Source organism: Narcine bancroftii, chromosome 3 (assembly GCF_036971445.1).
Source record: "Narcine bancroftii isolate sNarBan1 chromosome 3, sNarBan1.hap1, whole genome shotgun sequence".
NCBI lineage: Eukaryota > Metazoa > Chordata > Chondrichthyes > Torpediniformes > Narcinidae > Narcine > Narcine bancroftii.
This window is the reverse complement of record NC_091471.1, coordinates 267,567,306-267,582,899: the sequence shown is the minus strand read 5'-3', so window position 1 is coordinate 267,582,899 and position 15,594 is coordinate 267,567,306. Positions and strand designations below refer to the sequence as shown.

Here is a 15,594-nt window from a genome sequence, read left to right as displayed (position 1 = left end):
TGACAAACACTCCTGGTTCAAGCAAGATTAAGGCCTGGAAATATGTCCTCAATTATCACCTCTGGATGTTGAAATCCACTTCTGAAACTTACTCCAATTGGCTTCAAAGAAAGCCACTTTTTAGAAAACAATTCACACCTGTGATCTTAGCAGAAGATAATAAAATTCTATCCAAAGGTGACATACATTCTTCAGACACTTCATCCTGCTTTGATCTCAATGCCCTAACCAAGATCAGATAGGAACTCAAAGGCCAGCCATTATACTGCCATGGAATATGACTGAGTGGATTTCAAAAGCAAACCTTGGTTTTTAATGTCTATAAAGTGGACTGGATTGTGGCAAATATCCTGTGGCACTACTCACAGTGAAGGTCCTTGGAACTGGTCCTTCTTTTAGTTTTGGAGGAGGAGGCAGCAAACTGCCGGTCTTCCTTCTGACAGTGCAGTAGGTGTAGTTTCAGCCACCCCTTCGCAAGAGCAAGGTTCTGAATGGGCAGGGCGGTGGAGCAGGACTGAATTGTAAGGGGTGGTAACTATCCCAGTTACAGACGGTCGAGCTCGCCAAGTGCCTCATTCGGGCAGCAAAATTGTGCTTACAATCCGACAGTGCCTTTTTGACGATTCCTAACACAGTGAGTACTGCAGGTGGTGAGAGTGATGGTTATCGTCGATGTTTAAAGTTCTTAGTGGTTCATCAGTAGGTTTTCAACTGCCCACTTGCTTTTACACCCAACGTCATGCTCAAGCAACCCGGTGCAAACAATATGCCTGGTTTCCAACAATTACAGACATAATCAGGGAGCAAGCATGAATGTCACCCCCGCTACCTTTTTTTTTGCAGATAAGACCAAAGATACAAACCCCTCCATCGTGCAGACAAAAATCATTTCCCCCTTTATTTACAGAGAGGTTGGCCTGGGTCAAAGTACTAAGAGAAATTTATACATTTGGGAAAGTGAATTTCTGTTCTGACTCATGTGAGGAACCCACTGCTGCTGCCTTGGTTGTCATTAGATTCCACTCTTTTTATACAAGGTGGAAGTTACCCTTTTGATACTAATTCTGTACAAGTGAGGCCCTCAAAACAGTTCATGCTTCTGGTTATTGACACATTTCCCCTCAGATACGGCCCAAAGTATTTAAGAGGAAATCAAAACAAAATTGAAGATTTATTTGTTAAAATTAACAAGAGCCTGCCAGTGTAAGGTGGTCCTAGTTACCTGTCTAGATGCAACAACATAGAATTTGAATTTACATAGCGCCTTCAGGGCAGCAAAACATCCCAAGGTACTTTATACAGGAGCAGAATCCAAGGGCGATACAGAGCTACAAAGGAGATATAACAACAGGTTGGGAGTGAAATGAAGGAGGGAGAGTGGGTCTGATTTAGGCTAGGAATTTCTTTCACAGCTAAGAGCCCTGATGGCATGGCCTTCAAAGGAGGAATTAAAATCAAGGATTCAAGAGTCAAATTTGGAGAAATGTCTCAGAGGGTTTGGAATTGGAACAACTAACTGAAGGAAGGTTTGGGAGAGGGCGATGTTGTGGGGATTCAAAACAAGGATAAAAATGTTCTCATCAAGTTGCTAGTTATATCTTGCCCATGCCAGGTTAGTGGCGTTACTCATAGAGAATCCTAACACAAAAGCACAGCACCTTCAGCAGATGGTGAAGTCTTCCCTCTGCCATCTTCTCAAGGGCAAGGGCAGCCCCAGTGATGCTGACAGCCTGAGAACTGAGTGAAAGGGAAAGTGGAGGAACACAAAGGAGAGAAAGTAAAACAAAGTGGTGAACATTCTCTAGCTGAACGGAGGAGCGGGGGGAGGTGGGGTGTAATTCCCCCGTGAATTAAAGATCGTAACCTCACCTCAGTGCCTGGGAAGAACTTTAGGCAAATAATTTACAAGTAACTACTCAAGGTGAAGTCACCAATTTTTTTCCGGGAGAAGCTACTGAAGATTCTGTCTCCTCTGCTCCCCAACAGACGGTTTTCTGACTAAATGTCTGCCAGACATGGTCAGATGCTCTTGCCCCACCTCTAACTCAATGGCACCGTGTGTCGATAGGCACACTTTATTTTTACGTGATTGAGAATGACAACAGCAGCTGAACTGCCTCAGAATAGTCAAAGCAGCACATCAATTGACCTGCTGACTTTCTCAAGTGGTGTCTGCAGGCTCTTGTGCCTGAACGGATATGGGCCATGAATTTGCGGACTGCACTCCTTCCGGAAAACCAGAAAGGTTTCGGACTCGAGTCCCACTTCTTTGGAGGCCTTACTACAAAAAGCTCAGTGCAATACTGATGGAGTGTTGCACTGCTCCACCTGGATGACTTGTTATACTGAAACTCAAGCGAATACAAGTCTTGCACTACTCTGAAGGAGATGGGAAGGCGGTCTTGGTGTAAAATTAACCCCCTCTGTCAACTCCCTATTTCAGTTCAGTCTGTGAACAATTTGGCAGCTGGCACTTTCAACATCATTTTGAAGAGATGCCAGTTCAATAAAGTACAGGGATAATTTGGGAATCCCAGCGAAAAGTCCAGAAATAATGTAAATCTATCTTGTGTTTCAAACTAAGGGCGGCTTTGTGCTATTACCTGATTAAAGTCCGAGGCAGCGTAGAGTTTTGGAGGTGATGATTTGTAGCGTGGGCTCAAATGCTCAAAGCACCTATAAAAGGAGGGCAAGAGGGAGAGGAATTTCTGTCAGCTCCAATGAAAGCATCGGTGGATCTCGGGATGTCCTGCTCTCGACACTTGGGAAGTTGTGATTCCTGCCTCACGCAATGAGCAACTGGCGAAATCGCACTGTGCCAATGTCTCTAGCCAAATCATCCATCACCTGTCAGTAACATATAAACATCTCAATGCCTGAGGATTTCTAAAGACCCTCACCAGTTATCAGAAATAATGTGCTGTTACTCCAGGGATTATTTACAATGTAATTTTAAGGAAAGCTACACTACAAGGTGTTTTGCTTCTTGACACTTTTTTTTTACCCTTTTAAAACACAGATTTCTGAGCAACATTCTTCCAAGCTTACTCGTTGAACAAAGCTGTCAGACGTGGCAACTAATTTCAATCAATGTGGCAATTAAAAAGTCCTCAAATGGTCAAACAAAGCCCACCTTCACCATGAAAAAGCAAACAGGCTTCAATTTCTTTCTCTCCGTTTAAAAGCAACTTCTTTAGAAATATAAGGAGCAGAATATCTATATGTATAATATTTTCGGTCACATTTGCATGCATTCCTATCACATCTCCTAAAAAGGACATGAGGTGTAAGGTACAATTTAGCCTTTGTTTTCTTCTTAAAACTAACCCCTGGAACGTTTCCACTATATTTTGCTCCTTTTTTAAAAAAAATTTCCCAGTGTATAATACTATTCTAAGACCACTGAAGCATTGTTTTTTTTCCCGTTTAAAACAGTTTAGCTCTTATTTTTCCTCATGTTTCAACTCTCAAGATAAGATAAGGAAAGCTGAACTCGTATATTACATATACAGGCCCCGATAATAAATTAAAAAAAATCTGTTTGGTCCATTTGGTCCCTGAATGTCTAAGAGCTAAAGTCTCAAAATGATCTGCGGTACCATGTCAATCATATGGATTCGCACAAGCCGCACGTGCGCGCACACACAAAAACACACACACGCATGCACACGCACCACACACATACACACACACGCACACACACACACACACACACACATACACATGCACGCACACACACACACACACACACACACACACACACACACACACACACACACACACACACACACACACACACACCCTCAGCCATGGCAACCATCACCTAGGTGACCTGGCTGGGTGCTCGATGACACAGAACTGCGTCAATGCAGCTTCCTCTGCAACCTTTAAGACAGCTGTCCTTCTCTACTTCATTTTACGTCACATCTTCATCAAGTGTGTTGCTATTGTAAGATCGATTGAGCCTTCTTGAATAGCTGCAATGAATTTTCACATTTTCAGGGTTCTTTAAATGTTTTCTTGAAGTTTGTGTTTCGTCATCTCTCCCCCTCTGCACTGGTATCACAGAAACAGCCATCTCAAAAGATACATACACGTGCTCATAATTCTCACTGTCTCTGCCCTGGTGAAAGAGGAAAACATTGTCAAACATTGATTAAGAGTGCATAAGGATTACAGATTTCTCTGAGCTCTACTACAAATTAAATTTCCAAAAGATGACCATGATAATCAAGGCTTTCTGGTCATGTTGAAGGTTTCGACCTCGAGCTCAATTTGCCAATGGTTTGAACAGGAACCTGTGGGGCTGCAGAGGCAGTGGAAGCACTGGAGGTGAATCCATGAACACACAGACTCCTTTCCTTCTCTTTTTCTTAATGTTAGGGGCACTGAGCAATGCTCTTTGTTTTATGGCAGACAAAAATTGAAGTATATCATGTATATTAGATTTTTATGTGTTATTATATGACAATAAAAGGAACATTAAACCTTGAATAATTACATTTTACAATTTTAGACAGTAACAGGCCTTTTTGGCCCACAAACTCATGCCACCCAATTACACCCAATTGACGTATACCCCCAGTACATTTTGAATGGTGAGAGGAAATCATAGCAACCGGAGAAAACCCAAGCAGACACGGGGAGAACGTACAAATTCGTTACTGACAGTGTGGGATTTGAACCCTGGTCGCTGGCGCTGTAGTAGTGCTGTGACTATTTGTCACAGGCCACTTACACTGATACATTGGGGCAAGTAGTTATTGGGAAATTTGGTAAAGAGCTCCAAGGTTGGACTGAGCCAGGCCGTTGCGTTTGGATAGAGGACATCCTATCTGAATGGGGTTATGTCCTCACTACGGTGTCAGGCAAGTGTCTGCCTGATGCAAGGTGGGTTCTGAAACAGGAGTACCAGTCAATTATTTTTGCCAATATAAGAACATCCAATCGTCTGGGAATTTCCTTTCCTAAATGGTGGGGTTCCATCCTAAATGTTTGTCCAAAGTTACCTTGGAGTTTAGCCACTCTTAATCATTTTAATAGGCATTTGATTGCATTAGAACTGACTTTGAGCCTTGCTTCTCCCACACGTGTATTGTGAAGATAGTCAAACCCCTTTCTGTAGAGGAGACATTTTATCATGCTTGTGTACAAAGTGAAGGGAGGAAAGTTTAGGGGAGACATCAGCGGTAAGATTTTACACAGAGAGTTGTGGGTGCCTGAAATGCCTTGCAGGGGGATTTTAGGGACTCTTAGAAAAACACATGAATGAAAGTGAAATAGAGGGCGACAAGACTAGAAGACCTTAACTTTTTTTGGTGGGAACATATAGGTTGGCACAACATCGAGGGCTGAAGAGCCTGTACTTTGCTATAGTGTTCCATGGTGTATGTTCTATGATTGATGAAGACTGCCAATCAAATAGATGCAACCATATAAACATGTATAATAGTTGAGCTTTTCCCCTTGAGAAGATTACTTATAACCTAAGGAATAAGCATGACATGTTCATAAAAATATGGCAGCCATATTTACAACATGGAGGTGCAAATATTTAATTGTGCCCCATCTCACCCACGAGACCTACGCCAGCGTCCCCTCGAGATCCAGGTAAATTTTGAAAATGTGAAATTTGTGGGATAGACGACAGATCCATTTTCAATCCCTATTGCTCTTTTTTCTCTTTTCCTTTCTTCCTTTCCTTCTTCTCTTCACCTCTTTCTTTGGAACTTTCTTTCTTTACTAACTTTTCATGGGAGGGTGGGAGTGGGTGGGTGTGGGTGGGGGTTATAGCCATCGTGTATCATATAACCATATAACCATTTACGGAGCGGAAACAGGCCATGTTGGCCTTTCAAGTTCGCACCGGTTCAAAAATGCAATATTACACAAAATTCATTTCATTCAGGCATAAGACAGAGATACATTAGCAGGAAGTTAAATGAAGTGCTTCTTTCAGTCAAAAGAGAATTCCCTGAGACCCTGAAGCCCCCAAACCCAGCCCTTGCCCACAAGCAGCCAGCTCCTGCCTCCTCCTCCCCCCCCCCCCACCCGCAATCCAGCCCAAACCATCAAATGCAGTCGCCTTGTTTAAAAAAGGTAATGGGGAGAATCCTGGGAATTATAGACCAGTATAGGATCTATGAGCATTTAGAGAAGTACAAACTACTCAATTATCATTTTTATTCAGTATTCAATATGTTCCTGTAATTGTTGATTGCATGTTTGGCTTTAAAAATGTAAATTAAATAATCAAAAAAAAAAGTTGATTTTTGGGGACCAATTTTTCATGTCAAATTTGGGGGACGGGGTTGACTTTTACATGGATATTACTTTTGACCGTGATGAGAACAGGTGCTAAGCCTGCTTTCGGGGCTCAGATGGATGGGCAGACAGGGTCAAAAATGGGGGGGGGGGAGGTTGAGATAATTGATTTTTTGGGCCAAAGTAAAAAGTGGGACAGGCTGGGGGCGGTGGGGGGGGGAGTTTGACTTTCACACTATTATACAAGTGAATACAGTAATTATCAGGGAAGATTCCTGCCCAGCCTTTGGAACCTCTACATTCCTACTGTGGTTAGTTCATAGAGAACCATCGTGGTGTAGTCGCATGACATGTCCATTGAATCATTGATTGAAATGACCAGTACGTAGGACTGCACGTGGGAGCAGTCTATTCAACACCTTGAGTCTCTATCTATTAGACCAAGACTGACCTTTATCTTAATCCTATTTCTTAACTTTGCTAAGTGTCCCAAGAGAAAATACAAATTCTTTCTTGACACTAGCCTTGTACCAATCCCAGAATCAGAATTTATTGTCATGAACAAGCCATGAAATTCACTGTTCCCACTGCAGTAAAGGAGCTCACCGCCTACATATGGGCTCTGACAGCCCATTGTCTGTGGGAGTTGTGAAACAGAATCAATCCAAGCTTTCGATGGGGATGTGGAGAGGAGCTTGAGGAAAATAATTACAGGACTGCAGGGAAAAGGTCGGGGAATGCGACCAACAGGAACATTCTAGCAGAAGCCAACATGGACTGGATGGGATGTATGGTCACTTTTATGTGCCCTAACAGTTCCATAGCTCCATAAAATCCAGGAGGTCAGAATTTAGTTGAGTAAAATCCCTGCTATTTGGAATTCAAGCAAGCGTCAGCCTTAAGCAACGGCCAAAAAAAATTGCAGAAAATAAATAGGTTAAAATATGAATGTTTAAAATTGTGTCCGTTTCCCCCCGCCACCCCACCCCCAACACTGTGGTAAGTTTGCCAACCAAGCAACACGCAATCTCAAGCAATCGGAAAATTCACTTATTTGATATCTACAAATCCCCATTGGTATCAGATACCAGGAATTTTACTTGATGACTTACCTAGAAAATCAGAAATTCATGCCCTGAATCACATTCAGTCAGTAGGGACGACTGGTGTCCTTTGGCCGCTTTAGCTGCACTTTCAACCTCTTCATGCCGATCTGAAAACCATTCATGGCCTGGATAGCAGCCTGGGCACTAGTGGGGTTATCAAAACTCACGAAACCTTCAAAAATCAGAAAGGGAACAAAGCTGACAATCTGTCCGGCAGGTCATGTTTCCCGACATACAGAACAACCCCCCCCCCCCCGCCCCCCCAGTCCCATTCCCACTCCAACCAAATTCCATTCAAAGTGCTACTGTGGCTGAAACCACTTGTGTCTTGCCTCCACACTCTCAGTCACAATGGCAGAGAGGGTGGGTGGACTCTTGTGCTTATTTACCAGAGGGATTTGCCGATCATGTGGGCATCACACACAAACACTGAGCTTGTTCCCTTCAGTTTAAATTTTCCCCCCAGGGCAAGAAAGGTGAAACAGTAGATCCTTCTGCTGCTAGGATGTGTGTATGCAGAATTCTACCCAGTGAGTAATGAGATCGCTTCACCTGATCATCCAGTGAGCTCAGTTTATCTCAAGGCCACATGGTGGTGCTAAACACACACAGGAAATGCTGGAGGAACTCAGCCAGTCTTGCAGTTTCCACAGGAGGAAAAGATATATAACCAACATTCTGGGCTTGAGCCCTTCTTCAAGGTAAAAATAAAGAATGGCCAGGTGTCTCAATAAAGGGGGAATAATGGGAGGGGGAGGAGTCCAGACCAACAAATAAAAGATATGACAAAAGGAAATGTGAGAATTAATTTTGGGTTTGTGAAAGCAGACAGAGGGAAAAAATGGGGGGGGTGGGTGGTGTTGTGAGAGGAGAAAAAGAGAGAGAAGACAGGAGACAAAGATTTGGGGGCAGGGGTTTAACGTAAACTGGAGAAGATGATGTTAATAAAATATGAGGTATTGTTCCTCCAATTTGCGGATGGTGGCAGTCTGGCAGTGCATGAGACCATGGACAGACACATCAACGAGGGAATTGGATGGGGAATTGAAATGGGTGGCCACTGGGAGATCCACGCTGTTGCGGCAGACAGAGCTGAGGTGCTCAATGAAGTGATCTCTGCACCCAGTCTCTCCAATGTAAAGGAGACAAGGAGGTGCTATTGTCCACTGCTGAGAAAGAAAATTGTGATAAGGTGGTACTTGTGTGTGTGTGGAGGCCCAGGTTTGCATGTGGCGATGGGGGAACCTTTCCAGGCCTCAACTGCATGAAGTCAGCCAAAATGAATTATCCAGAGAGACTTTTTAAATTTGAGATTAAATTGCAAATATTTGCTCTGTATTTTTTTTGGAGCAAATTTTATTAGTTCTCAACAGGTCAGATGTGGGGGAGCAGTAGGAGGATAGTGGGGAAGGGGAGAAGGGGAAGTGAATGGGGAGAGCTGGAGGGGAAGGGGGAGAGGGAAGGGAATGGGGAGAGGGGAGGAGCGGTGTGGGGAGGGAGGGGGAGTGGGGGCTTTGAAATTTTTCCACATTTTGAAACAAACACCAAGTAACTTGAAGAGATGGTCACATGATCTCTAATGCTAACTTCTACCATCCAAAAACATAGTAGATTCTCTTCCTCAGATCCATTGTCTTAACCAGTTAGTGAATTCCTCAACTGATTCGGAGACACAAAAATCTGCAAAAGTGAATCTTGAATGTTCACAACAATTTAAAATCACAATCAGAATTTATTGCCATGAACATGACACAAAATCCATGGTTTTGCAGCAGCGTCACAGGGCAAATATTGCTATAAATTACATTTCAAAATAAATAAATAACGCAAGAAAATAGGAGCAAGTGAGGTGGTGTCTGTGGTTCATTGTACATTCAGGAATCTGATGGCAGAGGGGAAGAAGCCGTCCTGGTGCCGTTGGGTGCTCCCGCACCTTCTTCCTGATGGTAGCAGTGTGAGGAGGGCATGGCCTTGGTAGTGGGTGTCTTTGAGGATAGAGGCTGCTTTCTTAAGACCCCGCCTCTTGTGAATGGGCTTGATGGAGTGAAGCCCGTGATGTCGCTGGCCAAATTGACCACTTGCTGGAGCTTTTTCCTGCCCTGTGCATTGTCACCTCCAAACCAGACTGTGATGTAACTAGTCAGAATCCTGTCCACAGTATCCTTTAGAAATGTTCGAGAGCCTTTGGTGACGTACCAAATTTTCTCAAACTCCTCACAAAGTATAGCCACTGATGAGCTTTCTTCATGATTGCACCAATATGGAAGCTCCAGGACAGATCTTCAGATATGTCAAACCCAGGAACTTGAAGTTCTTGATGAGGACTGGTTCGTGCTCTTCTGATTTCCTTCTGAAGTCCACAATTGTCTCCTCGATTTTCTAAGGTGGACTGCAAGGTTGTTGTTGTTACACCACTCAGCTAGCTGATCTATCTCCCTCCTCCACGTCTCCTCAATGCTGTCTGCACATCTATCGCTGACCCTGGTGTCCACAGCAAATTTGTAGATGGCATTTGAATTGTGCCTCGCCACCCAGTCATCGGTGGAAAGTGAGTAGAGAAAAGGGCTAAGAACGCGTCTTTGAGGTCCACCTGCGCTGATGATATGAATCAGTGTGAATCTCCGATTCGTACTGACTGTGGTCTTCCCAAGAGGAAGTCAAGGATCCATTTGCAGAAGTGTTCACGATCATCTGGGATCATCATGAGAACCTTCTGAGTGAAGAAATGTGTCCTTATTTTGATCCTCAATTACCAACTCGTTACTTTCCAGCCCAAGGACGTAACCTCTCAGCATCTTCCCTACGGAAGCACTTTCATAATAACCTTCTTGTAATTCACTTCCAACCAACTCGAAGGGGAGTTGATTTGGTGAATATGCGAAACAGTGCCAAGCAATGGAATGTTGACCGTTGGGGGAAGCTGAATACATCAGTGTGAATGGGTGGTCCAGCTCGAACAAGCTGCTTGCTAGCATCTGATCATGCCTTGAGAAGGATTTAAATAGGACAGTGGGGGCGTTTTGTTATTTCTAGGGAGAGCAGTAATTAATGTGGCTGACAAAATCTCTGCACCTTTTTCAACCTCTCAACTTGTTTAAGTATATTCTCCATTTATAGTGAATAAAAAAATGTCTAGTCTTACTGTTCCAGCAGTTTGTGTCAAGTTGACACCACATGCATGTGTCTTGATTCCAGTTGGTTGCATTGTTCTAGGTTTTAACATATGACCTTCTCCCTGAAACTTCCTTGCTTGATTAGACCTCCACTCTCTTATCCAATACCTACTCAAGGAGTGGTTGTGTGATGGGTGGTGGGGAGGGGGATTGGAAACTTGTAGGACAAGGTTCAGTTAGATTCAACCACCATGATCTTCTTTCCCTTACACCTCAAAACTTAACTGACCCAGATTTTAGTCCCTCCCCCTCCCTAACTTTGCATGTCTAGCTTATCCCCGATTTCAATCCTTTCTGGTCCAATGTTAACTTATGAAATTGGCCCTTTCCAAGGCACCAAGCTTTTGTTGGATGCACCCACCTTCCAAGAATTTGACTGTAACAGTCTCTTTAAGAGCCACATTAGATCTGGAGAAGACTGATGCTTCACATCCACCATGCAGCACTCACCAAAGCATTTACTCTGATTGGTAGCACGGTCCATGAAAACCTTTGACGAGATCACAGAACCAAAGGGCAGAAACATCTGCATGAGCTCACTGTCTCCAAATTCCTGTGGGAGATGGTATATGAAAAGATTGCAGCCTTCTGGTCCTGGATGTGGAAAAATGAAACCAAAACAATGACAAGTCAGCAAAAAAACCTATTAACAGACAGTGAACAAGAGCCATGGGGATAGGCTAAAGGAATACAAACTCTCCAACTGAAAAAGGAACACATTGGGGCAGGATGTGAATGAATCAGGATTTACTGTCACGAACAAGTCATGAAATTTGGTGTTTTATGGCAGCGTCATAGTGCAAACATTTATATTATGAACCATCTTACAACATTAATATAAACCAAACATAAAAATAGCAGTGCACGAAAATTAAGGCAGTGTCTTTGGTTCATTGATTATTCAGGAATCTGATGGTAGCGGGGAAGAAGCTGTCCTTGAGCCGCTGAGTGTTCGTCTTTAGGCTCCTGTACCTTTTTCCCCGATGGTAGCAGAGTGAAGAGTGCATGGTGGGGTCCTTGAGGATAGAGGGTGCTTTTTTAAGGCACCGCCTCGTGTAGATGTCCTCAATGGAGTGAAGTCTGGTGCCCGTAATGTCGCAGGCTGAGTTAACAACCCTCTGGAGTTTTTTCTTGTCCTGAGATTTGATGCCTCCGTACCAGACAGTGATGCAACCAGCCAGAATGCTCTCCTCGTAAAAGTTTTTGTGAGTCTTCGGTGACATACTGAATCTCCTCATACATCTCACAAAGTCTAGCCGCTGGTGGACCTTCTTCATGATTGCATCAACATGGAGGCTCCAGCACAGATCCTCGGAGATGTTGACACCAGGAATTTGAAGATTTCAGAATGTATGCAATTGTGTTGGCAAATAATCTCAGTGAAATGGTCAGCACTAATGAAAAGAGCTTTCAAGCAAATATTAGGAAATCTAACAGAGATCAGGGTGGCATGGTTCGCTATTAGAGTGCCAGCAACCTTGGATCCAATCTGGCACTGTCAGTAAGGAGTCCCCAGGCCTGTGTGAGTTTCCTATGGGTGCTCCGGTTTCCTCCTACCCTCCAAAAACATATGGGATCTGTGGGTTAATCAGCACAGGCTCCTAGGCCGGAAGAGTCCGTCACTGTGTCTAAATTTAGATTTATCAGTCATTCATCAACTGGGCTTCAAAAGGAGAATAAAGATGAGCTTCAGTGTGGAGATAGGTAATTAGAGAGATGGTTTCCAGGGAGGGCTTTAGTTGGGATGCTGGGCATTAGTAGTATGTATTGCAGTGGGGGGAGTGAACTCCTGAAAGGATAGGTTTCTGTATGGAAGGATTTGATTACAGAGGAGCAGCTTCATTGGGGTTGTAAGGATACTAGGGGAACAGGCTTCATTGGAGAAATGATGGTACCAGATGAAAGAGATCCAATGGGGGAGTCAGGATATCAGAGGCACTTTAGTTGGGGACTTCAGTGGAGCACTAAAACATCCTTAACATTCACAACAGTGACGTCAGGAAAAGTAAAGAAGAATTTCAGATTAATGACCAAAATCTTTGGGGAAGATTTAGTTTTCAGGAAGTGTTCCAAAGGATGGGAACGAGGTGCAGGAACTGAGATTCAGGAAGTATAGCACTTAAGATCTTGATGTGCAAAAGTACAATTGTTATTTGAGAAGTCATTAACACAAAGCATCTGGAATTGGAGATTGTGCTTCAGCGGGATGGTTCTAGATGCATTAAATCTCATTCTTCTAACACTCATCTCTCTCACTTGCATCACATCATACCCTAAATGCTTCCAGCCTCTTCGATGATTCTGCCAAATATTTATCACCACTCTTCCACAATATTTAAGTTGACTGAGAGAGATAATGTTCTCCACTCTTCAGGAATGAGTGATTCTTATTCTGTTGGCAGTGGTAATTGTGGGATATTGTTTCGATTGTTTAGATTCTGTTTGGTATTGTGCTAAATTCTCTATAGATAAAATACTTGGCCTGCGTATGTATAATTTATTTGTATGTATGTCTGGCTCTGTGTCTGCATGCTTTGCACTGAGGACAGAGAACACTGTTTGGACAGGTTGTGCTTGAACACTCAGATGACAATAAACTTGACTTAATGTGAAGAGACAGTGTAAAGCAGCTATGCATCCCAATTAAAACAATTGTATTGTCTCAATTCCATCGAAGCCAGAATCCAAACAGCTCATATCACAGTGTGAGGTTTGAGCAAGAATTAAACAAACACATGACTTCAGCTGATAAGCCCCTAAGGTCTGGAGTTTCTGTCTCTCTTAACGTTTTTATTTTCCTCCTCTCTTCTTGTCTTAATCGTTGTTGAGTAGCACATATCGTGAAGCACATGGCAGGTTTATTAATTTGATTTTTTAAAATAAAAGCACTGCAATGATATTCTAACTATTGCTTGAGGAAGAGGATGACACATCAGCTGGGAAACTGTTGGAAGGTTCATGTGGTGATTTTAATTTGATTTAGATATACAGCACGGTTACAGGCTCTAGCCCATGAACCCATGGCACCTAAATACACCCATGTGACCAATTAATAGACTGACCTTGTATGTCTTTGTGGGAGGAAACTGGAGGAAATGCACGCGGACAAGGGGAAAACATACAAATTCCTTACAGATAGTGGTGAATATGAACCCATGTTGCTGGCACACCAATGTGTTGTGTTAACCACTATATGAACTGTGTTTTTTTATATTGATTCTTTTTTTCTTTCTATTGGTTATAATTTAGATCCAAGGTCAGAGGAGCATAAATAGGGCATTTAGCCCATCGAGTCTGCCCCACCATTTAATCATGCACTAATCCTTTTCCCCACTCAGCCCGGCCTTCTCCCCATAACCTTGGATACCCTGGCTAATCAAGAACAATATCAATCTCTGCCTTAAATACACCCAATGACCCGGTCTCCACAGCCACCTGTGCAACAAATTCTGATTAAAGAAATTCCTCCGCATCTCTGTTCTATGTGTTCACCCTACAATCCTGAAGTTGTGCCCTCTTGTCCTCGACTCTCCCACCATGGGAAACAATCTTTCTACATCTACTCTGTCCGTGCTTTTCAATATTCAAAATGTTTCAATGAAATCCCCTTCATTCTCCTAAATTCCAATGTGTACAGACCAAAGTCTGTCAAATGCCCCTTATATGAAAACCTTTCATTCCCGGAATCATTCTTGTGAACCTTCTCTGAATTCTCTCCAACGTCACCATATCATTTCTTAAATGAGCCCAAAACTGTTCAAAATACTTCAATTGACATCTCACCAGTGCTTTATAAAGCCTTAACATCACATCCCTGCTCTTACGTTCTATTAAAATGAACGCCAGCAATACATTTGTCTTCTCCACCACTGTCTCAACAACTTTACCTTCAGAATACCCTGCACGAGCACTCTCAGGTTCTTTTGCATCTGGGAATTTTCAATTTTCTCCTCATTTAAAAAAAAGTCTTCTCATTTATTTCTTCTACCAAATTATATGATCGAAAACTTTACAACATGTATTTCATTTGCCACTTCTCTCCCCAGTCTTCTAATCTGCCTAAATTCTTCAGCAAAAACACACTGAAATGCTGGAGGAATGTTTGAAAGGAGACAGGGTAAAAGGAGAGGGAGAGACAGACCCAGGGAAGGCATTGGGGGAAGAAATGGGTGGGTGGGGGGTGTATGGTGGTTTTTAACGAAAGCCAGAGAAGCCAATATTAATGCCATTCAGTTGGAAGGTACCCAGTCAGGTGCTCTTCCTCCAATTAGCAGGTGGTCTCAGTCTGGCAGTGCAGGAGACCATGAAGAAACATTATGTCTCCTTTTGCACAGACATAATCAATTCTCACTTCTTCCCTTATCCTATCCAATTAACAACTTGTGTTGGTCGGGATTCCTACCCCAGCCACCATTGTCTGTACTTATATCCAATTAACAACTTGTGTTGGTCGGGATTCCTCCCCCAACTGCCATTATCTATACTTTAAGATTTACAATTTTTTGTTCCTTCTGATTATTCCTCGAAGAAGGGCTCAGGCCCAAACCATTGGCAATATATCTTTGTCTCCTGTGGACGCTGAAAGACCACACGAGTTCCTCCAGCATTTTGGCGTGTTTTTAACTAAAATCACAGTGTCTGCAGACTTTCATGTTTCATTAAATCCTTCTGCAGCCTCCCTGTTTCCTCAACATGACCTGCTCTTCCAACTACCTTCATATTATCTGCAAACATGACCATAAACTAAATCATTGATATACAAGGTAAAAAGAAGCAGCCCCAACCCTGACCCCTGTGGAACACCATTAGCAACTGCCAGCCATCCAGAATATAAATTCCGACTCTCTGCTTCCTGCCCATCAGCCCATGCTCCACCCACGCTAGTATGTTTCTTGTTATATCATGGGCGCTTATCTTGTTAAGCAGCCTCATGTGCGGCACCTTGTCAAAGGCCTTCTGAAAATCCAAATACATTACATTCACTGCATCTCCTTTATCTAGCCTGCTTGTCACTTCATATTACTTCATTCTTTTTTTTAAGATTAGACTTT

The 15,594-nt window shown here is 43.0% G+C and overlaps 1 protein-coding gene across 3 annotated transcripts in view; it reads right to left on the bottom strand.

Moving 5' to 3' along the window:
• The window catches only part of celf5a (cugbp, Elav-like family member 5a), a 428,125-nt gene continuing 412,531 nt past the window's right edge, over nt 1-15,594 (bottom strand). For all 3 annotated transcript variants that reach the window (XM_069928064.1, XM_069928065.1, XM_069928066.1), the window contains exons 11-13: nt 10,994-11,137; nt 7,377-7,542; nt 1-4,123 (exon numbers count right to left, since the gene is read on the bottom strand). In XM_069928064.1, coding sequence (XP_069784165.1) covers nt 7,415-7,542; nt 10,994-11,137 — 272 coding nt within the window. In that variant the 3' untranslated portion in view covers nt 1-4,123; nt 7,377-7,414. The remainder of the gene's footprint in view (nt 4,124-7,376; nt 7,543-10,993; nt 11,138-15,594) is intronic.